Genomic DNA, 25,616 nt, shown 5'->3' on the forward strand with positions numbered 1-25,616 from the left:
GGTCCAAAATTAAAGCTTCCATCATCAATATTTTTATATTAACAATGACTCAAAGGACTACTTGCATATGAAAAGTATTGCTTTTGGTTTAAATGTTTGGTTCAGTCTTACTTCTCTCACAGCGTTGTTTCCAGGTGCAGCAAGGAGCTGTTTTCAGCAAAAAAACCTCTCAAAACCTACCATAGGCTACCTGCCCGGCACCAAACGGCTAGTCAGGGACTAACTGGTGGCAACTATCAGCAAAGTGGCGCATTTAGCAGGTAAAGCGACAGATATTCCACTCGAGAGTTGGTGGAGATGAAAAAACAGAGTTAAAAGGAAAATGAATATTGACAGGAAGACCAGAACCATGACTCCAAAAAAATTCAAATAAGCAAATGTGTGCTAACAAGTTTGCCATAACAACTTAAAAATACGTTAGGTGAACATTGGTTTCCACTGCCCCCAAATGACCATAAATGTAAAAACTTAATTCAGGTTTAAGCTAAACTCACTGGCATAGATATGTAAGAGCGTGAACAAAGCAACAGGAACACCTGCACAATATACAGTAACATCAAAAATAAAACACTGCTGTTTTGGACCTTATATTACGGCATGTTTGTTGCACATGTCCGGGAGGTGTATGGTCTCTTCTGAGGCTGTAGTTGTGTGTTTTGTTTTGTTTTGTTTTGTTTAGGACTGCATGAAACTATGGGGTGTTCCAGTCCAACCTCTACAGATCATGCATAGTTTGTAATGTGGCACATCCAGAACTCAGACGATACCAGGGAAATAATTAACAATATAATTTCACCATTTCTGCATACTTATTGCCAGAGGTTGGCAACATCCTCTTCCATTTGCTGGATAGTATTCCACTATTTCATGAAAATTAGTCTAATTTGCAAGAAACTGCTTTATAGTAGTTGACATTGGATAACTTCCAGGTGGCTGTACCTCTCTGGGCCTGGAAGGATTCAGCAACCCAGTCAAAACTGCACCTTACAGATGCACTGTTAATTCGATTTGTTGTTGATTCTCTGACACACTTGTGTGCATAATGATTGCTCTGCGTGCTTTTAATAGCCGTCACATTGCACATTGTCTTTAGTTAATACTTTTTTTTTTACAAATCACATTGCCACATAACAAGGTTGCCTTGTTCACATTCAGAATATTTTCTTAAAGAGGTGTACCACTTCCGTTTACCACAGCAACCCTGTCTCCTAGAAATTATGTTTATATACAGTTAAACTGCAGCAGCAAATCTGTGTTGTACAATGTACAGTAATAGCAGGCAACATAACTGTGAAGAGATTCTGTTTTTCTATTAAGGTGATGAGGATATGTTGTCAATCTACATCTTTGGCAAGTTGCAACTATGTTGATACAGAATGTATCATTATAATGTTCAGAGACATTCTCAGACAAATGTTCTGAGCCGAAATATCTGGTCTGGTAGTACAGTGTTCACTTGTAGTGAATACAGCATTATGAAACTTTTTTATGGTTCTGTTTAGACTTTAACAGCACTTGGCTAAAGTTAGGGGAAGATTGTGGTCTGGTTTAATACAGAACAAGCTCACAGTGACTTCAGAAACGTGTTTATTTACATTTAACCAAAGTTAAATGTTACCGCAGTCTTTCCCTAAACTTAACCAAAGTCTTTTGTTGCCTAAACCTTAACCACAGAGAGGAGTCTGGTTGCAAACCCTGGTCTCTGGTGTGACAGTTGTGCGTTTTTTACGATCACCATCCACCCAAGCCACATCGTTGTGAATCCACTGCCAGTAATAAATGTGTGACTTTATTCTTTTAAAAAAACAAACAAACAAACAAACATGTTGCCTCTGATCATGATCCATGCCAGCAGTTATTTTTCCTACAACATGTATTTGCTGTTGCAGCTTAGCTGTATATAAATGTAATTTCTAGGAAACAGAGTTGGCTCGAGAAGTGTATTTTATATTCTACATAGACTTAATTAGTTTGCACACTTGTTCCTTTGAAATGCCTATGATGCCATGGATGAGCATGATACAATGATCTTACAGAAGTGAGTACCGTCAGATCAGGTGCAGCTTAAGTGCCCCAATAAAAAATTTAGAAGACAAGCAGAGAGCGATCTTGGGGTTTCAGTGCAGATGATTTGCAGTACTCTAGTAACTCCATCTCAATCCCATCTGAATAAATCTATAACAGACCATTCATGAAATGGGAAGCCCTCTATTAAAGCCATTTGAAAAAGTGGATGCTTGCCTGAATTCATTAATGCCAGGAGCTGTTCCTTAAGAATACTGATGAACTCTGACTTAATGTTTGGTCCTATGCTAGGCCAAAGAAAACCACAATATAAAACTTTTATGTTAAAATTATTAGAATTTATCCCCAACAGCGCACTGGTTGTGTGTTTATTCCTAATAAATGTACATTTCTGCAGTATTTGAGCAACGTGCTTGTTCTGTTCATTGATAAACTGCAGTGAAACAGCTTTCAGTTTTCACCAGTCTAGACACAAACAGGGGGGACACGAGGAGCTTTTAAAATACGCCTAATATTATTGCCTAAACATTGTTGGTATTGACCACCAGCCCTGTGTGGCAGCTCTGGTGGAGTTAATTGCTTCCAGACAGCATTTATACTTCTGAGAGAGCTGTCAGAAGTGTGTGTGGCCTTCATAGACTGTTTCCTCCCTGGGTGCTCGTGTGACTCCCTCTACGGAGCAGTGAATTAATCTGCGGCTAGTGAATCATTATGTTGCCCGCTCCCTGGCATTGGTTCACTCTAATATCTAGTTCAACATAGGTTGGCTGACGGCAAGAGATATGCTAATTCGATATCCTTTTTTACACATCATAAATAAAAGTCTCTTCTAAGCTTGGAATTGTGGAAACTTTACGGCCGATCTGTAAGATAGTTTATTTGATTTTGCAAACATCCACCTCAAATATTACTCCAATATTTCTGCATTGGACTGCATACACATACAGATGACTAGCCAAGCTAGACCTTAACGTTATCTGGCTGGACCAAACCATATTTTCACTGTCTCTTATGATGGATGTCAGATTTCTGCTCATCTACTTAATAAATGAAAGCATATGAAAGAGAGTTGCGGAGGATGATTATTTTGGGGTGCCTTTATGGCACTCCCCCATCGTGCTGCCTGCATGGTGTGATTTGTAGAGAGATTGAAATGAAGCTGGCTGGTCGAGCAGAGACTCGCTCTTGATTTACACACACTATTAAATCACACAGACAGCCGGCTGCAGGCGCTGCCCACCGCCCTTCCTCAGACACAGATCTATCTCCAGGCAGGAGCTACTCCAGATTCTGAACCTTATGGCAGCGATTACACACAGCCCAGTGCTGGGTTCCAGCTCCAGCCTGCTGTTGACAATGGTGGGTGCTGTGCAACAACTGCCAGCAAATGATTTCCAGACCAGGACTGCACAAGAGGATATTGGACCAAACCTCAGGCAGGGAGGGAGAATTGGTGACAGAGAAAAGAGAGAGGTTCAGAAGGAGCTGTGGGTCAGGTGGCCATTGTTTGTGGTGGAATGGATAAATCTCCATGACTGAAAGCACAAAGACTCTCTGTAGTCCCATCTCCCTGAGGAGTATGGATGCTTTCTTTTCAGTGTGGGAAAACAATTATTTGTTTGAATGAACCTGTTCTTTGTCTCTGCATGTGCATGTGTGTATTTGGGCGGAGAATGCATCTTGGTCCCTGTAGAAAACTTCATAAAGATAGATTTTCACATAAAATCATGAAGCAGTCCTTTAACAAAATTCTATTATATTAGAAACTCACAGATAATGTTTAATTATCTGGCAGTGTTTCCACATCGTGTGGGCGTTGCTGAATCTACACAGATCATTTTTACAGAGACAGACACTTATTTATTCAAATGTTTAAATAGGTTCATCATACTAAGCCAGGGTGCAAGTGAAGTATTGAAGGCAGCAATGAGAGACTTCTGTCACACTTAAAAGAATCAGGACACTGCATGATACAATACTTGAGTAATTAACAAGCACGTCAATGTCAGTTATAATGACTTGTACAAAGAAAACAGTCAGGGTGACTCAACTCATTAAATTGCATTTTGGCATGCTGCACAACACACTACCCATTAAGTCCACTGTTTTACAGCACCAAAGGAGACAAGATTAGCTTTTCTGTCATTTTTATTTTGTTTGAAATAGGGAACCTGATATATTTTGATGCCGAAACACTTTTTAAGTTTTATGTTACTTCAGTTTTACAACTGCTTCTACAGAATGACTCTCAGTCTTCTGGCCGGAGACTTTCAGACTGAATTGATCAGGATTAATATCGCCCTTTGAATTTCTCAAAAGCATAGTTTTAGGATTTTTGCACTGAGTGGAGAACTTTCTTGGCTCTAGCACATAAAATGGACCATTACAGTCACAATCATCATAAGTCTCCACAAAATTTTTAAGTTGCATTTGGAAAATTTGCACTGTATTTAACCTGTAATTACTTTACAAAGTAGCCCCATTTGTAACAGTATAATCATTGTCCTTTAATCACTGTGCTCACAAGGAAAGACTGAAAATGTTTTAACCTATAAGGGAAATGTATCAGTAATCATTGTATTATACCAAATTACTTGTCTTCTCTAAAAGTTGTTGAATTCCATTTAATACATTTTTCTCCTGTAATCAGTTTGCTGTAATTATTTATATTATATTATATATTTATATTTATATATTATTATATATATTCACTGTTTGTCTTATTCTTATCTGTACCTGATTTTCTCGAGATATAATTTAATTTCATGTAATGTACGTAAGCAACTATAAATGATAAAAGTTGTTTTAGTGTAACCATTCTGCTGTTCTTGAATGCTGAATCCTGATTTCATCATTAAAACATGTTGCATGATCACATATTGCACCTCACAGAGAAATAGGTCATCCATAGGGTAGAAATACAGACAGAAGAAGAGCTTAACCGCCCATGAAATTCCCAACAGTAGCACACACTTGCCAGCATTGCTAACTGCGGCTGTCATCACTGTAACAACAAAGGCTCCCTTCCACATTTCACAGCCTTGAAAAAGCCCTTATTTACCTGATGCCATAGTGAGATCACTCGGAGCCCACTTTACACACATAATCACCAGCTGAGCACAGTGCACCGAGCAGGAAAACGTTCCTGTGCTAGATTTAGCAGTTTCATCCAAACATAGCGTTGCATCTCTTCTGCCAAAGGAATCATCCAATAGTTTATCCAAAGTATTCTGGCCTTTGACATGGACTGAAAAAATATATTTGACATGAGTCTCAATCTGGACAATGATCTGTCACATCAAGGCTCATTCCTAATACTTGAAACGTTACAGCCAACCTTTTTTTTTTTGTTACAGGCTTAGTGTCATGGCGGCTTATTACCTTATGTGCATGGTTGGCATGAAGTACCTGCTGGCAGCTGAACTGAGGCTGCAGCTGGGGACTTTTCTGTGCTTAATCTTATTAGTGCAAAGGCCTCTTTTCCAGAGGCTACTATATGTTTCCTAAATAATTCCATGTCACAGTTAAGTGACAGTGTAATGCTTAATAGATTTTACTCACAGTGTCAGGTAGCTGCATGACTAAAGCAAATGAAACCCACTATAGGTATTTATGTGTACTGTAAATCTTCACTACGGTTATTGCGGGGATAAGTTTCTTTATATATATCTTTCTATTCTTACTGTTTCAGCAGCTTGACATGAATAAAATATTGTTTAATTACAAAATTTTTTCACCATTTGGGGAAATGTACTCATTTGCTCTCTGGCGGAGAGTTAGATGAGAGGAATGATGCCACTCTTGTGTACAGTATATGTTAAACATGAAGCTACAGCCACATGCCGGTTAGCTTAGCTTAGCATAAAGACTGAAAACAGGGGGAAACAGCTAGCCTGGCTCTGTCCAAATGTAACAAAATCCAAGATACATTAATCAATAGATGATATCTTGTTTGTTTGATCTTTGCAAAAAACGAGGCGTAAAAACGACACGTGCAGTGATACAGGGGGGTTAAGTGATGGACTATTTCATGTCTAACTTAGTCTCCTGGCAACTGCACAATAACCTGTAAATTTTGATTTCTACATGTTGTTTTTTTGTTTGCACAAATTAAACAAACAATATATAATGTATGAATTACTAAGCTGTAGAGGTACTAGTAGGCGAATTTTGTTACCACTAGACAGAGCCAGGCTAGCTATCGATCGATATCGATCTCTTTATGTTACTCTCTGCCAGAAAGTGAACAAGAGAATTTCAAAAAAAATGTTGAACTATTCCTTTAAACACATTAGCTTTGTATTACGATCTTCAAGCTGAGGATGAGTGGGTACGCACTACCTCTCACTTCATAAATCCATGATTAACCAATAAACATCCCTCTGCCAGAACGACACACTTAAACAGAGGAAGGTCATTAACAGAAATTCAGAAATCTGTGCATAAAATCTCCTCATTTACTTTGCAAGCTCATCTGTCTCTTCCACTTTACATATCAGCTCTGAGATTCTTGTTTCTGACCTTATCTCTATCACATTGTCCATCGCCCATCCACCCTTTATCCACCCTGCTTCATCTCAATTTCCTAATGTCCTGTCATTAATTAGGTTACACAAGCGGCGGAGTTGTCAGACTGCACGATTAAAACCTACAAAGTCGTGTAGTTGTCAAAGGTAAAAGTGAATGGTTTGAGGAAAAAACTAAACATTATATTGTCTGCTAAGACTTCACCCACACAGCCTGATGTGATCTGGAGTATATATACTGCTCATCAAAGCATGAGGTGCATGATTGCCTCCTTTTATCTACACTATTTTATCAGCTTGGCAACTTGGCAGCTTAATATATGCCTCTTACTCATTGTCCACCACTGTTTCAGAATTTACGGTTTAATAAGCTTATAAATAATCCCCCTTGTGTCTACAAAGAAGGTTAGAGAATGTCACGACATGGCCATCAATACTGTGGCAGGTTCAGCGATGGTGGGCAAATGGCTCCTGCCCGTTCGCTATCTTGGCTAAACATTTTCCCAGGAGACATCTCTGCAAGAGGAGTCATTCCTGTTAGGGGAGCGTGTGACTCATCCTCTTTGGGTTTCCCGCCGTCGTGGTGGCCACAATAAAGCTCATCTCGCTGGTTCCATCTGTAAACGATTTTTGGTCTGCCCTCCTGTGAACGTCAGCAGCCCCCGTTCCCTGTCCATCTCACATCCCTCAGTGAGCTGCGAGGTGCTCCGTCTTCCCCTATCTCTCCCCAGGCCATCCCAGCTCTCTCCAGAGGCCACTTTATCTATACCACCCTGGCAGCCTTAAAGCCATTTACAACCAGCTGATACACCTTTGACTGTTTCACTTCACATTAATAAAGCTGCTGTAAAGATCAGCAGCCTCCCGCCACATCTCTTTAATGATGTTCAAAAATTGTCTGCGCCATCAAAAGGCCTCATGTTCCGAGCCGGTTTATAGTTTACAGATGTTTGCACTACAGTAAACAACTTTGCTGTCAAGTACAGGCTATATGCTATGTAGTTATTGTCTGAAGGGCTGCTTGACATCTCTGGAGCTGTATGTGATTCTTGTTCCTGTTGTGAAGTGTTTTTATTCTGGACTGTTCTCTCTTCTGTTTTTAAAATTTATTTAGCAAAGAAAACATCAGGAAATCACTATTGTGAAGTATTTCATTTCTTACTGTTTAACTTCCTACTGGGCGTTGTTAAGAATTTATATTTACCCTACAGTTACTTTTACTCACATAGATGGACACTTTGCAATATAGGAACAGAATACAAAGAAATGCATCTGCTACTGATTATTATTTCTGTTTTCTGCATCATGTTGTTTTAAAATTCAGGCAAAAATCAAGTGCTGCTTGAATTAAGGGATAGACAAATGTCAATGCGATTCACATACTCGTGATAACTTACCTTTGGCTTTTCACTTGCTGTTTATTCATATTGTCTAAAATATCCAAAAATATAAAAAGAAAAGCTGTGATGAATAATGTGACATGAATAATTTTTCACATTTTTGACAAAATTTGACAATTTCAAGCCAAGGTCAGTCAGTTCATTCATCAAACTGATCTCACACGGAGTGAATGTCAGCTAACATAATCTCCTGAAGCCTACATAGCAGCAAAGCAGTTTGGATCCCTCCATGTTTGGACAATAGCTCTGAGTGATGTGCTTAGCTGTAGAGCATCTGGACAGTGCCTGTCTGTTCACGTATGAACACAGTGAGTGAGTCACTTTGGACGACGTTCTCTGTCTTTGTGCTTAAAGTTGGTCCTGCACATTTGAAACCAAATCCTACCATGAGCCAAAGCAAATAAACACATTCAGTCAACAAACTGCAACCAATTAACACAGTACGTGTGCTTTGATACCACAGCCATTATAAGCTATTTAAATTAATTTGAGAAGGAATTATTTAAATGCTCTATAGGGATTCTAGAGGGATTTTAACAAAATCCAACAAAACACCCATTTTATTTTCTTCTATTTTTTCTTAAATCTGCTCCACGAATCCCAGGCTCCTGGGTGGAAGAGGCATTACTATATAACTGTGGATTAATTAGTGGGGCAGGCTGGCCTAGTGAGAGTTGGAAATCAGTTTTTAACAATGATTGGTTGAACAGAAGCACCAGGCTCAAACAGTCTGCATTACTGCTCCTCTATTGATTCCTGACACATTTTCATTCTCTCTAATGCTCTAATTTTATGTTGCTTAACAACCCTTTGTTAAAAAAAAGAAGAAGAAGAAAAGAAAAAGTCTTACAGACATTAGAAATGAGAAATGGCCTTTTCTGTGTTCAATTTTCAGTAGTGCAGTGGATATTAAGGGCATGGAGGTTGATGTGCAGTCCAATAATCACTGACCTTTTAGGTCTGTTTTGGTCTTCACGAGCTCACAAGAAAAATATCTGGCTCTTTAGATGGCAGACTTTTTTCAGCAGCCACCACTTTGTTTCAGCTGTTTTTTGCGCTGGACATGTGATGTACACTTGACTTATCCGTCCGTGTTTTGTGGAAGCAGCTTATAGGGTTTGCTGAGAGCCGTGGGACCCATGCATAAAGTCTACATGCAGGCCAAAAACGATTAGAACGAACCGACATTGTCTAAAAGCTGTGTAAACCTGCAACGGTGTTTATAGGCCTCACTCACAACAGACATTTTGAAATGTCGTGGGAGGAAAAGCACAGGTGTAACTGACCATTCACTAAGCCCTGTCCCCCGTGGTCACTTCTGCTACACCTCTCAAGCTTTCCATTCTGGCATGGCACATATGAAATTTACAATAACACAGGCAGATTGAACACACAAAATACTAAATAATTTTAGAAACAATAAGGCCTTGTTTTTCAGATAAAGGTAGACAAAAGCTGTTTTTCTCATTTCTAGATGGCGAACATTGATTTCGCTGGCTGACACGACTGATTTTGTCAGATGTAGCCAGCTAGGCAATTAAACGATAGCGCTAGGAGTTGGTTGAAAACACAATGTCCTCATTTTATCCCCAAGACTGGAAGTAATATTTCACTGAAAAATGGCTACAGTAAACATTTTGGATACTATATATAAGTCGCATATTAGGCCTTTTTCACAGCAGACATTTTGAGTTGATGTAGTAGAATCACAGCTGTTACTAATAATGTCAACAACGGCTATGTTATATTTCAGTACAGTAGTCTTAAGTAAGTAGTCTTTGAAAAAAGGCTTGTTTGTATGACGTACGAAAAAATTGTTGTTCTTTCTGTATTTATTTGTTGGGCATTTACTGTTCCAGTCAGTGATATCTGTATGATAAGCCTACTTACTTAAAGGTTTACATCAATAAAATTTACATGAGAAAACATGCCCATATACTGAGACACAGTGATGGACCACACCTTTGGAATGACAAATAATATCTGTCAGCAAAATATTAGCTGACGTTTTAAAATGACAGCAGGGTTATTAGATGGAGATTTATTCAGTGTGTTAACACGTGTAATTAAGTTTTCCTTTCGTCTTAAAGGAATAGTTCAGATGTTTGACATCAGGTGCGCTCTCACTAGTAAAATTCATGCATGGGCATTTGCTCATTCTACAGATCATTTGACAGAGTGTCTGATACAAATCAGCAACATTTTAAACCAAAAACTGCTCTCAAAAATGTCTCCCTATCATCTAGAGAACAATGTATTAATGTATGCTAATGTTCAGCCTCCTCTGTATCATGGAAATATTTTTCTTGTTGAACAGATCTAGCTCCTCCCAAACAGGAATACTGACTAAAACATTTAACCCTTTCTTGGCCACATTCTAACTCTAAGACTAACATTCTTAAAAACACCACATATCTTAACAGTAAAGATTTAACCTTAATTGACAAATTAACAGACATTTTTAATCAGATAATAACTATTGCAGCTCTTTTACCCAGTAATGCTCTGGTATTCATTGTAAGGAATATCTCACCTCCTCTGTGAGGCTCCATTTAATCCCTCAGGACCCAACTGTGAACTGCCCAGAACCAACAATGAATGCTTAGTCTTCATTACCTGGCTGTTGTCACTGTCATGCCAGCGGCGAGCTGTGAAAAAACTCTAACACCAGATTTGCCTCATTAGAATGAAACACACAATAGTCACTTGCCAATACAACCACAGTATTACAAATGTTATCAAGTAAGAGCTACCAACGTAATAACAAACATGAGGAAATATCCTCCGTTAAAACTCTACCAGACAGCAAATGTCGTGTGCTAACCTCAGAGGCACTAGCTCAGATAACCTTAGTTTACCAGCTCTGTTTGCCTCAAGCTGCCTTTTACATGAAATCCGAGACATTTTGGGCTGAAATACATTTGCCATGGGCAGTTTGATGGCCATGTAGCACAGCAGCAATGGTGGAGGAAAGAAATCATTGCTGTTTCTCTTCAAATTTGCCTGCCAACGCCATCTGTTTCATTAATGGCTGTGGTGGCTCTTTTGATGGCAGTTCCCTCAGCCTTGGGCTAGAAGCTGTTTCAAGGTAGACAGCTCATCAAAATGAGTGACAGGTGTTGCAGAGCGGACTTGACCAAATGCAGAAGGTGGAACTGCCCATATATTTCCTGCCGCAAGGTGAAAAGTTTCTTTCTGGTGCTTTAGGTACAAGGAATAGAAAATCTCTTCCTGTTTAGCACATTTTCTTCAGTCTTGTTATACTGTATGTTATAATGTATATTATCCAAGTCCAAGTGGCTAACGAATGCTTAAGAATATAAATGAAACTAGAGTCACAGATGTGTTATGATCAGTGTTTCCTTTAACAATAGGTATTAAACAGAGCAAATGTTCATTTAGGTCTTTAGGAACTTTGAGTAACAGCTTTACATATAAATGGTTGCCTGAGAAAAACCCCTGTAAGCAACAGAGAGATTGATAAACCATTTGAATCTTTTATAGGTCAACAGCACCTGAGAGAAATTGTACAGAATTGCTCGGGTTTAAATGCTAAATCTGAAGAAACTACCAACAAGTTTGAATACTGAAACACATCTCCATAATTCACATTCACGTTCAGCACCCCACAGCGCTCCAAGCCAACCGCCTCTCATCTCCGACACCTGGGTTCCCTGTTGGGTCGACTGAAAGTTGCTGGCAGTCCAGCAGAGTGACCTGATTATTAGAAAGATCATACTGCTCTGCGGGTCACAGGTTTGATCATCCGTCTGGTTCAAACTTCACAGCTGTTGTAAATCCTCGCTGAACTGTGCATGAGCACGATAGTGAAACCTTCCTTGTTACAGAGGCACTTGGAATAGCAACTCAGATCTCCACTCATAAAATACATACATGTGTGTCTAAGGGGTATATGTGAGGAATGTAATTACACTGGTGGTAATATGGGGATTGAGTGTGCTGGGGAAAAAAAAGATAAATTGCAGAAGTGTTTTGAAGTAGGAATAGATAATTCCAGGATGTTAAATGTTGCCCAGAGCTAATGTGCTTGTCCTTGGAAAATCTGTGTACATATACTTTGTTTAGCAGGAATCAGATGAGTCTCAAACTCTGCAGAATAACTCTCTGACCTTTCTTTGGTTTGCTTACGTGCACGGCATCTAAATTTTAGATGACAGCATTAATTATCACGTGAGCTGACCGCTCCACGGTTTGAAAGATGCGCAGAGCTTTAAGTTACAGTATAACAGAAAGCCGTTAAATCCACCGAGTGCAGCAGCATCACATACTTTCCTCTGCTTCATCTAGAAAAAAAACCCTGCTGTTATTTGTTTTTAGAAAGTGGTCTTTTAAAATCTAATATCAGTGACCCTCCAGACAAGAGAATCAATACTTGATGAGCATTTATTTTCTGTATTGGTTTGTTCTCCTCGTGCTCTAACATGCCTTCCATGAAAAATACATTTGTTTCCCGGCTCTGTTGCCATCCAAGACTGCCGAAGGTCGAACTGTGAATTTACTGCAGACACTTGTCTTGCTTGTTTGGCACAGGCCACTTTGTCAGTGTTAATGTGGTAAGAGTGGAGGTCCACCCAACAGCCTTCCCAGTTTATTAACATTCAAGACTGCGAAGCAAAAAAACATGGTCATCTGGATGAATGCAACATTCATTCAGGCTGTGATAGGGTGACGTGGAGTGGCGTGGGAGGGTGCAGTGAGATTGGGCTGGGAGAATGCCCAAAGGCACACTTGTGTCCTCCAGAGGAGTAGATCATCTTTTTGCAGTTTTGCATTTGTACATGAACTGTATGCTAAGAAATGGTATGTTGATAATATAAGCAAATATAGATTAAACAAATATTGATTAACATTTATTCTATTATATATATATATATATATATATAAATATACATATTTGCCAAATATGTAAACACCATATATAGTAGTAGTAGAGTAAACAATACAGCGCAGTTCAGGACCATAAACTTGTGCTTACGTTTGATTTAACAGACTAAAGAATCAACATACTGTACAAAGAGTAAAGGCTTTTGGACTGAGCAGAAATGAGCTCATTATCACTTCTTCAGCCATCTGGTTTTGGTGTGTGTCTGTAGTGCATCGTCTGGTCGCACTCATGGCAACCTGCCCATCATACTCATGTAAAGTAGCTGTTTTACACAGGCAACGTTTAAATTGCACATGAAGTCACAGTGTGGCACATCACAGCATGAAAGACTCAGGTTAATGTTATGTTATATATGTTATAATGTCCTGTTTTTGGCCAGCTGTTTCCCAGAGATGTTTCTTTTTCCTCACACAGTCAAAATATGAGCAGGCCACATGAACTCGAGACTCAAATAACACCAGAAAGATTGTACCTGTTTGTTATCTGTGCAGTGGACTGCTGACCTCTCCGTAGTGTTTCTCCTCCTTCCATATACCGCATGCTGGGATAGATGTAAGCCCTTTCTTTGACCCTGTATGGGAATCTGAGCACATGAATGTACTTTGCAACAAGGCACCAACAGTCATGTTCCTTAAATAAACCCAGTGCTGCTGGTTGAACGGCAACTGTAGAAGACATTTTCTCATCCCATTTTCTGCATTTACTAAAAACTCCAGCAAATATAACCTATGAATTATCTACTGTAAAAACAATAGATCTTTCACTCACTTAAGAGAGAACGGTCTTGTTGGATGCCTGAAAGTCTTCAGACGATTAATGTGGTGTGTTATTTGTACCCATAGAATGCGTTGAGGTGCAAAGACATGCTGGGTTAAGACTGAATGAAGATTATCAAGACTAAAGTCAGCCTATTCTGATTTCAATACCATCTTGGTTGAGCACACTAGAATGACGCTGTTTTTATCAGAATTTTAACATTTTCACAATCAAAACTGACTAAATTCGTTATTCCGCACATTCAGTATAACTCTAAAGGATGAATGTTTCCCTTTCATTGCTGGAAACAAAATGCAATCCAGTAGTATATAGTAGAGTCTAAACTGCTGATGTATCTTACAAGCAAACAACACCGACAAATAACGCTGGCTTCAACAGTCTTGATGTGTTACCCTGGCTCTTGCCATCGAGAGTTGCCACCTTCCTATAGCTGTGCCTTTCACAGATGAAAATGTTGGACCAGCTTCTGCGCTCTCAGGGTTTTAACAAACACGGACACCCAATCTGCTCTAAATTGTGCAAGCAGTCACTGGTGAGAGAGGGAGATTATGCAAAGAAAAGTGACATGAGTACAAGAGAAAGACCCTATTGTAAAAATGTAATTATTTTTTCTTTCTTTCTTTTCTGTTTTTACTGTGGCATCTGTGTCAGTGTTAATATTTTTGGTTTTCTCGTTGTGTTTGTTTTTTTGCTGTATCACATCATAGCACCTGATCTGCTGCTGCCACTAAGCACGAGCACAGATAGTCACTGAGCGCCTGAGGAGGATATTAAACAGGTTTCCTTATTTGGGAATCATTTATCCATCTGCAGTGTTGCCCCGTGGTTGTATATTCTGTTCTATGGCAACAGCGCCATAGTCACCCTTTGCAGTGATCAAACTGTTCATAACTGCGAAGAGAATTTATTCATGTTCCTATCCTCGCTTAAAATAAGAAGCCTGGTATGTAACAATCTCACCCACAATGAATGACATTGCCAAGGCCCCACTTCAGCAGTCAAGTAGTCACTAATTGAAGGTTGAACCAGAGCGAAAAAAATCATCGTCTTTTTTCTTTTGTAACCCAGGTTGATTAAAGGACATTTCCAGAATTTTAATTAAAAAGGGATATATTCTCAGTTGGTCCAATAACTTTTAAATGATTTCATGAAAAACCCCCCTTACAGCTGGTGAAAGAGCAGGAAAGCCTTTATCTTGTACACAATACTTTATCAAAGAATCACATATAAAAACACACGTCTTTCAAGAGAAAGCTTTAACTATTGTTTTCATTCTCATTACTTTGATTCTCTCATTGGTTGCCCCCTCTGACTTTGTTGTGTTAAAGCCCTCAACTACTAAGAACATTCCAGCTACAGAAATACACACCACAGCACACAGACCCTTAAGTTTAAGATTAGAATGCAACACACACAATTCAAAAATATATCCTCTAATCTTGCAGTAGTTGCCTTTTTTCTTTTGTAAAATTACAAAAAACACACAGTTAACTGAAATCACTGGGGGAAATGCTTTAACAAAGTCACAAGTGATACTGTATTTTGCACCATGACAGCTCTGGATACAGTACTGCTCTATCCTTGCTAAGTGTCCTGTGTGCCATTAAGCATTCGTAGAGATCATGATCTCCTGTGTGTTCACATGAGTGTTCACATGCCCTAAAGGTGTGGAACAATGTGCCCTGCCAGCGTCCTGAGGATCATATGTATTCATATCGACATTTCCAGGCTTCACCTCACCATTCTGTCATGTGTGTTCACACGTCGTCACCTCGGGGAGGGGCGTCTGGTCCTGCATGACCACTTGAGGTGGAGTGGGGGTAGGGCGAGCGTGGGCCACCGAGTTTTTCTGCAGCTCAACCCCGAAGGCAGGAGGAGCGTTCTGCAACTGTCTCCTGTACTGCACAAAGCTGCAGGTCTTTAGGATTATGGCCAGGATGTTCTTTCCTATTAGGATCCCAGATACCCTGGCATCCCTGTACAGAATCATGTTCCCACCGCGGATGAAGAGTGTGATGATGTTAATGGTCACCAGGCTGAGGATGGGGTACAGTAGCATCTTGTGGGGCACAATGTTGATGCCCTGCATGCTGATCTCGCTCAAGGACACGCAGGGCAGCACGAGCAGAAGGATGTAGCAGTAGAAGAACATCAGGCCTTCCGCCCACAGAGGGAGCCCCTTTTTTTGAGGCTCCCACAGGTTGGCTTGGATGTCCAGTATGTCCAGCAAGTCCACCACTACCCAGAAGAGACGGTTACGGATCTCCTCGCGCTTCTTGAAGGCGCGTACGTACTCCATATGGTCGATAGCAACCAGCACCACAAAAAGCACTGGAATGCAGATGGACAGCAGCAACGTCAGCGCCTTCCTTGCGAGAGCGTCCAAGCTCTTCCTGTCCGCCTTGTAGTTTTGATACACAAAGTACACCTTGATCTCCAGCACAAAGATGTAAAGGAACCAGAGAATCATGGCGTAGCCTCGTTTAGCTGTGCGTACCTCAGCGCCCACCCACACCGCTACGTAACGCAAGACGATCAGGAAGCAGATGTCACCCACCATCACCATGATGCAGATGCCAATCTTGCGTGGTCCGTGGTTCTGCTCCACCAGGTAGGCATCAATCAGTGCCATACTGCTCATGATCAGGATGGTGGACAGGCACACGTGGGGCTTGTTGGTGGGAGGTGGGGGTACCATTCTTGCTTGGCTGAGAGGAAGAGGAGGAGAAGGAGGAGTGTTGTTGAAGAGGGGAGTGCAAAGGGTCCTGAATTTGTCCAGTGAGGAGGCAGATCAGATAGTGCTGCTAGACAGAGGTCTTCCCCTCCATTGCTTCTGCCTTGGCCGGAATCCAGGATGCATTTATAGGATTCATACAGATCACTTCAAGCAATCTGTGCCCAAGCCACCTGCTGGGTAAACAGTATCCCTCATTTAGTAAAATATGTTCATCGGCAAATGGTCTGTAAACATACAGGTTCACTTGTGTAAAAATGAATAAATCTCACGATGCGTCTACCTTTTAAGCCCTGATAATCATTCAGTAAACACAACAGTCTAATCAATGAGTTACAATTTCTGATATTAAAAGAGAAAAGAAGCTGCTGCAATGTGCTCTCATTACAGATTCACTCTTGGCACCCTGGTTTTCATACAAGCTTAAGCCTCAGAGATAAAAATCCAGCTGAATACTCACTTGTGTCCCTCTTTGTACTTTATCCTAATGACTGGCAGCGAGCAATCATCCATGAGACTGCACTTGGAGATCACAAAGCCCATCTGTAATCCACAGGAGGAGAGAGGAGAAAATGCACAGGATCCTCTCCTTCTCTGACAGGCGTAAATCCACCAGTCATGGATGTACTTCTTTTTTCTTTTGTTTTTTTTTTTTTTCAGGCCAAAAAGAAATCCATAAATATTGCCGTCATAATCCACTTACTGCTCAGACTGAATCGGGAGGAGGCATCTTAATGGTCACAAAGACTGCTCTCAATTTCTGCAACTAAGAATAGAGGTTATTTTGAGTTGTGCTCAGATAGAGGGTTTAAAACCCCAACTCCAAAAAAAAAAAAAAAAGAAAGAAAAAGTGTAGAGTTAGTGTAAAACCTCTGCTGTAAGTCCTGCTTAAAAGAGAATTTCCTCTCCAGAAGTTTTCCTCTCCAGCATCCACCATCCCTGGACAAAAAAATGAAACATTTTGTAGCTGTTTTCCTGTTTCTCAGCCTGTGAGTTTCAACAGAAAAAGCAGGAATGTGGTAAATCTTTTAAATGCAGCATGTGTCTGACTGTCCTTCCCCTCTCAGCTGTGTGCATGTGTGTTTTCCCCGTGTGTTACTTTCTGTGTGTGTGCGCGTGCGTACGTGTGTCTGTGTGTGTGTGTGTGTGTGTGTGTGCAGGTTTCAGCTGTCTCCACGCTTCGTTGTCGCTGTGAAATGCTGCCCCCCCGGCGAGATCGTGGCTGCTGCGCCGTTTTCTGTCTCTTGCTCAAGCTTTTGCCAGGGACACCAGGATCAGCAGCACCAGTGGATTCCCCTGTCTCCACTCAGCATGCTCTGCCAGCACCAAAAGCACTGTGCTACTCCAACGCCGCCTGCCTCTCTGCCCATCTGTCTGTGTGCACTTCTCAGCCCTCTCTGCAAAGTCAGGGAGATGCTCATCTGGTGCGTTCAGACACACTCCTGTGTTTCTCTCTCTCTCTCTCTCTCTCGCAGCTACCCTCCTTTTCCTTTTCCCTCTTCTGCTCAAGTAAAGGCACTTGCTGTGTGGAGGTGACGCTCAGCGGACCACAGCTGCAGAGAGAGGGAGAGAGAAAAGAGGTAGAGAGAGAGAGAGACAGAACACTTTTCCAGGGGGTGGAGAAAGGCAGGGAGGGGAGGAAAGACGAGCCAACCTTTTGCAGCTTAGCTGAATGCACAACTTCTCTCTCTCACTCTATTTTTCCTCTCATATCCCTGTCTTCTTTTCACATTGTGTCTTGCGCTAATATGCTATTTTCTTGGGCTGTATCTTTTTTGGCTCCCAGAAAAAGCCCTGATTTCCTTCTTCTTTGAGAAGCCCATTAAGGCGTCATGCATTTTCTTCTCTGCATCAGGTTCGGATTCAGGGATAAAAAGTGATCCTGAGGGTGGGGGGGTGCTCTCCAGTATGGGATGTAGAAAGACAGCTTCCCAGCAGGCTGTGTGTCTGCAGTCTGGGGAGACATAAGGGGGAAAAAGGGAGGGCAGGGGGGGTGAGGCATGCAGTGGCTCCTCCTGACAGAGAGTTTTTCTATTGATCTTCTGACAGAGCAGTGAATCAGGAGACAGAGATGGGGCCAGAGACCAAAAGAGATGAGGGGCAAGGGGAGATGGGGAGGTAAAGATGTGAGGAGAGCGAATAAGAAAGAGGGGAAAAAATTAGATGAGGAATGACATGATGAGAGAAGAAAAGAAGAGAGCAGGAGATGTGTGGGGTGGAGCTAAATGTCAAGGGAACATTTTCATCCTCTGAGATGTAATGATCCTGGGGCTTGGAGATAATACTTGTGCAAAAATTTATAAAGGTAGGAAAAGGTTTTTGTGTTTGCTCTGCCATGTAGTTTGCACTACACCACTGGCTCTGTTTATCCAGCTGGGCCAATTAGCAATAATCTTTCCTCAGAGGAACCAAACTGCTTTCATTACTACAGTGTGACGCCAGTTACTGCTCACTTCATGAATCGCAGTTATTGAAGAGTCAAAACGATTAGTTTTCTATGCAGTGTGGCTGCGCTTTTCATCCAACTGCGTAATGACAACTCAATATAATTGCAATCAATGGTGCAGATTTTTACAGTCATGAATCGATACAGTTACAGATTCATCAGCTGTGGATCAGCTGACAGCTGCCATCATGGCTGTTTGTGACTTCTGTCATGCCTTTACCATGGAAGCATATGGAGCCTTCACGTCTGAGAAATGGAAAGTGAACCAGCCATTCGCCTTTTCACAGAGCTGCTTTCTTGTTTGCTGTTTCCTCTGGATTTATCAACCATAACCGACCCATTTGCAAGCTTCCTTTGCAGATTGTAAAGTTGGTGTTCCTTCCATGACACTTTTTTTTTTTTTACATTTTGACAGTCGTTTTAAAACACATGGCAGGTTTCAATTTAATACCCACTGGTGCTGAAATGCTACTGCGATGAATTTTAACAGATTGTTAGAGATGGTGGATCGGTAGTAAGAGAAATTGTTGTGTAATGAAAGGTCACAGGTCGGATCCCTATGACGGACATGACTTGCCCATTAACAGCCATGTGTCCTTGAGCCAGACACTAGACTACTACCTGCTCAAAGTGGCTCAAAGTCACTCTGGGTAAAGCATAAGCTAAACTCCTGAATTGTAAATGTAAATGAGTTGTTGGCTTGTCTATCCCACAATGGCACATCCCTGTGTTCTTAATAGTTTTTCGTCCCTCCAAAATCAGTACAAGAGATTGATACAGCACCTCTATCATCCACTTTGTTATTCCTCCCACACCTCATCCAGTCATCTATATTTCATATCTTCATTTACATGCTTTTTGTGATATACAGTGGAGTCCCAGACTATTTTAACCTTTCCATTAAAAATAGCAGTTGACCTGGGTTTGGACTTCATTCATAACTGCTGAATATCTTCATTTATACATGCTCAGCATTTCCCCCTTTTGTCCCTCCTTCACTCTGAGCACAGAGGAAATCACATCATTGTCTCTTAAGGGTATTGTCTCTTTTAGATTAAGTTGATTTATGCACAGGTTTATGGTTTTTTTTACAGTCAGTTGGTATCAAAGTTCTCAATCCTGCTTAATGTAATTATACAGTTATACCAACACATTACGATTTATGAGATGTCAGCCGTCAAAGGTAAATCTAGGAGTCTTGTCTGTCCTCTTCTGCCCTCTCTCCTTCGTCCATCCTGCTCAGCCTCCTACAGCGGACTGTCCTTGGCTCCTAGACAGGGACACTGCATCATCACTGTTCAGCTCCAGCCAGGATAACACACAACAGATAGCAGACGATAAAACACCAGCCACATTTTCTATACCCTAAAGCATCTACAGAAAACAACGAGAGGACTCGAAGTAAGGAAGCCATTTAGCTGCTATGCTGTCTCATCCGGTCTTTTTAGAGTTGTAGTGAAGGTGGCTCTGTTTTGAAAAATAAAATGCTCAATTCGATCTCTTCGCCTTTAAATGTGGTATTGGCCTTTATGCAAATATTTAACCACTCTTTCTCAGATCATAACACACTCCATTTTCCAAAAATGTTCCCTTGACAACCAAGTGCAGCAGCTTGAGAAACATGTTTTCTCATCTTATCAGAAAAGATATAATAGGAGGCATTCACCACTGCAGGCCGTAAATAAAACTTACATTAAATAACGCATACAATATGTTTTCAAACCATTGCAGCGGGAGTAAAAACAAAATAGACTTTACCATTATGGTAAGAAATTGGGCTTTCAAGTGCAGTTTCTCCTTGTGGCTGATTGCAATTGCTTGTTCAATCAGGACTCTATTCTTCCTTTCCCCTTTGTGCTCAGTGTTTATATCACCTTTCTGGCTATATCTTGGCTATTCCCTGTTTTCTTCTTTACTGTCAACAGTCTGTATTTTCTCTAAGAAATCAAATATCTACAAGGCTTTTATCAAAGGACTCTCTGCGTATTACGAATACAGCACCGTATGCCCATTTGATGTAATGAAAAATGTTTTTTCTTGTGCAACTTTCCAATACAGTACACACTTGTATAACACAATCCATGTTTATGTCATCGATGTTCCCTCAGAGCGAGGTTGAGATTAGATATTAATGTGCACCTAAGTGCTGCAGGTAATGCCATAATTACAAAGGTATGCATCACTGAAGAAATAGGCTGATTTGATTTCCTTTGTGTTTAGACTGCAGATGATTTACTTAAGAGTCAAGAGTAAAGCATGATTTATTTCGCTGTGCTACACCACATGAAATCCAAATAAAAAATCTGTCAGTTAGATTTACCATGAGACCTATCACCTTGATTTGACAAGAAATGTGGAAACGTTTCCATCTTTGACCCCGTATTTATCATCACTATACAGAGAGGTGAGTGTTAAGCGAAGAGATAAAGTTTCCGTGTCAAAACATTCAACATGTCATGATTTGCAAAAAAAACAAAACAACAAAAAAAAATTAATTGGATTAATTTCTTTGTTCTGGCAGCCGGGATTCAGTGTCAGCAAGTAGTGAAAAGATTGGGGGATCTACATCACCAAAGACAATTTGTACATGAAGCATAACAGTGGAAATAGGACACATAAATCACATTTGCTCTAACCCTGAGTCTGTCATTGATTACCTACAGGAAAACAAATGGGGGCGTTAAGGCTTCCCATCCTTAAACATCCCCATCAGGGTTCTAACCACCAAATGGGCAAACATGGAGTGGACAGACTAAGCTGGTTCTCAAGGGACTAGTAGATCAGAGAGGGGAGGGCAGATTGCCCTCCACCCCCTTAACAGCCACCAGACAGCCATGCTGGAGGACGTGCAGGTCATTCCAGCCCCTGTAGCTAGGATATTTAACTGTTGGTAACAAGGGAAGGTAAAGAAGTGTATGCTTGTGTCATGACATCAGGTCAGGTGTGAGACAAGACATTGTCAACTGCTGTTACAGAGGACTGATGACTACACCTGGAACCTGGATCTAACAGTAATTACATTTGATTGATCTTGTTCAGAGTCCCATGTGGGTGGGCTGTACAACAGAGAGGAAGAGAATGATTGCCACATTATTACCACAATCAGGAAAGTGAGAGACATTTTAATTTACATATACACATTCAAAAACCTTATGGCTTAACAAACTCATCCTCTTTAGCACCGCAACACAGAGCAAAACAAACACTGAGAAATTTTTTCACAAAAAATTCCCCTTGAAAGCATCAAACCTAAAGTTCAAGTGGTGTTGTTATATAATATAACGAGGCGATCCTTATTTCTCTCCAAATGCTTCTTTATACAGAAAACACAGTGAGTGACAGAGCCTATGATCAGTGCTCATGAACACAGATTTGTTTTTATGTAAGCCTCCCTCAGCGTGAGAACGGCTGTGGTGGGGGGTTGGGGGGTCACGGCACTAAACGCATCATCATCCATGGCTCCATAATGTCTTCTAGTCTGAAACACAGCTTTGGACATGCAAGATGAAGCACATGTAAATCATATTACCCACTGTGGCCGGTCCAGCGAAAAACACCCTCAGACAGTGACAAAAAAGTGATTCACTTGACATCAATAATGAATTGGGCATCAAAGGATTTATGTAAGCTTCAGTTAAGAGTTTATTCCCTTCACAGTTTGGATCAGCAATCAGAAAACACTTTTTAATCAAAATTAAATAATAAATAACTTCCTGGGACTTTTGTTTTATCATGGTACAAGGAGCGTAGATGCATTTATTTAGGGCAGTAATTAAGTATTTAGCAAAAAACAAATCTGCTGACAGTTGTGGTCATGGCATTAAGTTTTATCCATCCCTATTATTGACACTGATGACACAGTCACATCCTCATACTATCACAGGAAATACAAGTGAGCTAATGGCAGGAATGACAGGACAAGAAGTGAAGACCTGATATGTCGCCATTCAAAATCATATTGTTTTAATGATGCTCTGTAATTTTTTTTATCTTGAGAGCAAACGGTAGCCACACGATCCACTGCTGAGCAGCTGAAAATGGAAGAAGGCAGGTAGGGGGATGAGAGGGTTCGGAAATCCTGATGGGCAGGGAGATTTGGGTTGAAAATGGACTAGAAAATGGGTTTCAAAGGCGAGAAAACTCTGCACCTGTTGAACTGTTGAGTTGTTAGTAGTGAACAAAGGTTAGCACGTACTACACATTTTGGTAAATATACATATTTTTTAGAGCATCTTTAATGTTGATCTTCAACAAGACATGAATTTGTTAGATTATGAATATTGTCGGTTTTTCGATTAAGCTGAAGACTTCTCTCAGTGGTAATTTACTTTATTTACACTAAACACTGAGATGATTGTGGCAGTGGAGCTGGTGGAACTCAAGGATGCTATGTTTTGATGAGCTAATTAAGTAGCATGTTCTCCTAAAAGGCTTTTCGTTAACCTGTCTAAACTCCACGCATACAATGAATACATTTTGATAGACTGTGCAGCCACACAGTAAATACAACTATGGAGGTTTTCAGTCAATATTAATTGCTGTGAGTATTTTAATAAAATGAATGGGGTTGCAGGTTACCTTTCTGAATTTTTGTATACTCATGAATCCTGTTTTTGCCAATGAATGCAACATGTAGCTGTAAAAGTAAATTTCACTTTATTATCATAAATATAAAGAACAAACTTTAAGCCAGTAGAGGTGTGCTTTAGTAGGCCCACTGTAGGACAGTGATTTGTTTAGAGCCTTATTAGACTTGAAATCATTGATGAATTTTCTGTTTGTGCCGGCCTCTCTGCGGTTTCCTCACTCTGATTAATTGAATACAGAGCTACTCTGATGAGGCCTTTTACCCATAAAGAATATTTGCATGCTCCCTTGAGGATGCTGGTGTACACAGAAATGCATGGCATTAATTAAACTGTCCACAATCATAACTAAAAGAGAAGATTAAAAAAAACTTTCACAGGAATCGCTTCCTTGTCAAGGTCATTTGGAGCTCAAATAATTTTGCACAGAGCACTATTGCTTATCGGTTGTTGTCTTGTCACATTGCTGCATAGTCATGTTGTGTAAATGTTATTTTTTATGCATGAGCTCTGAGGTGATTACCATTAAACACAGTATAAGCCCTGAAGCTAAAAAATCTGTAAGAACTTTGTGAAGTGAGCAACACAAAACTAAACCCAAAACATCAGCTTCATGCAAGCAAATGATGAGCACCAGCTTGCATCACTGTGTTTGCTCTGAGGGCAACTGTGGACAAGAGGCTATTATAATTATTATAGTTATCTTCATGGAAAACAGAACCACAGAACGTTCAAGTTTTGTGCTTCTTCCTTTTCAAAGCAGTGAGGTAGGTTGCTTCTCAATACACCTAAATTGTCAGTTTGCGTGTCTCCTAACTCTCTTCACAGGGGACCTGGCTAATTTGGGGAGGCAGTTCATAAATGGCAGAAACTGTCCAGCCCCTGCTCACCTCTCTTCCTTAGTTAGTTTAATGAGGCAGGATTGTGTGTGTGTGTGTGTGTGTGTGTGTGTGTGTGTGTGTGTGTGTGTGTGTGTGTGTGTGTGTGTGTGTGTGTGTGTGTGTGTGTGTGCCTGTGTGTGGGTTTGCTCTCTTTTTTGCTAGGAATAGAGAAGTTAAACCTGATGATGATGCTTGATGCTTGATGCTATGAAAGTTATGCCAGATGATGGTATCAACTATCATGTGGCAGGTGTAGACTCCACTCCTGTGTAGTGCATGTACAATAGCCGTTTGAGCAACCAGAGTACGAGACATTTCTGATAAGTGTTTGAAAATCACTCACCTTATATGGGAGCAAAACCCGTTAGCGGTATGTGCCGTCTTGTCTCCAGAGCTCTTACAAGATGCTGCTCTTGGTAAATGGCTGTACTAATGTTGCGCCATGGCTGACAGTACCTATTAATCACTCAGTGTGTGGAGGATGGATTTGTTTCGTAATCATTGTAGCTTTTACCATTGTTTATGTATTCTAAAATCTATGCATATTAGTAATTAGCTGAGGCAGATGAGGAACATCAGTGAGATACAGAAATCTGTACACCATCGAGGTTATCATTTTCTATTGAGTGAAAATTTTCATTGGGGACAGCTAGAGGAGGATTTTAAGAAGATTCAGCTGTTTACTAAGCAGCCCAGGAGAAGAGCTGGCTTGATTGAATTGTACATGTAGAGGATAAAAGCTAATTGAACCCTACCCCCCTTGTTACTGGTGCTATGCCTGTCAAGCCGTGCAGTTTACACTGATAACAGTGGCAGATTTACCACTCGGAAATTTAAGTATTCATATTTTATTTACTGCTTGTTTCATCCTTTATTGTTGTGTATCAGATTTTCTCTAATGCTGGTTTGATGCCCTTTTCAGGGCCTGTCAACCTGTACGCATTTTATGTAGCAGGCACACATGTTGACATCAAAGTACCCTTGCAGAATTTGTCATTCTAAGCTACGCAAATAGCTGCTCACGCCTTGTGAGTTTGACCAGTTGTTCAGTTCTGAAGTCTACACCAATGAGTGTCTAAGCCTGCTGAAAAAACAAAAGAAGTAGAAGAAGAGTTTGACCAATCATAGAGCCGGGCTCATTGCCCTTGCCTTCACCCACCTATGAAAAATAATTGCAAGCGGTGATGATTGATAAATGTACTCCTTTGCAAAGGTCAATGGACTGGGGGGAATGCGGAAAGTTGAGATTGTGAATTGAGTTAACATTAACCTAATGTTACGTATGTATTTGCAAGCTAGCTTGTATGTTCACCAGTCATTTAAGCTGGCAAAGTA

At 40.6% G+C, this 25,616-nt stretch overlaps 1 protein-coding gene across 1 annotated transcript; it reads right to left on the reverse strand.

Moving 5' to 3' along the window:
- Positions 1 to 15,381: 15,381 nt before the first annotated feature.
- On the reverse strand, positions 15,382 to 16,332 carry LOC120796734 (transmembrane protein 121). The gene has a single exon (XM_040139767.1). It carries the CDS (start codon positions 16,330 to 16,332, stop codon positions 15,382 to 15,384), a length of 951 nt encoding a protein of 316 aa, XP_039995701.1.
- Between the last annotated feature and the right edge of the window lie 9,284 nt (positions 16,333 to 25,616).

Source organism: Xiphias gladius, chromosome 11, assembly GCF_016859285.1.
Source record: "Xiphias gladius isolate SHS-SW01 ecotype Sanya breed wild chromosome 11, ASM1685928v1, whole genome shotgun sequence".
NCBI classification, from domain to species: Eukaryota; Metazoa; Chordata; class Actinopteri; order Istiophoriformes; family Xiphiidae; genus Xiphias; species Xiphias gladius.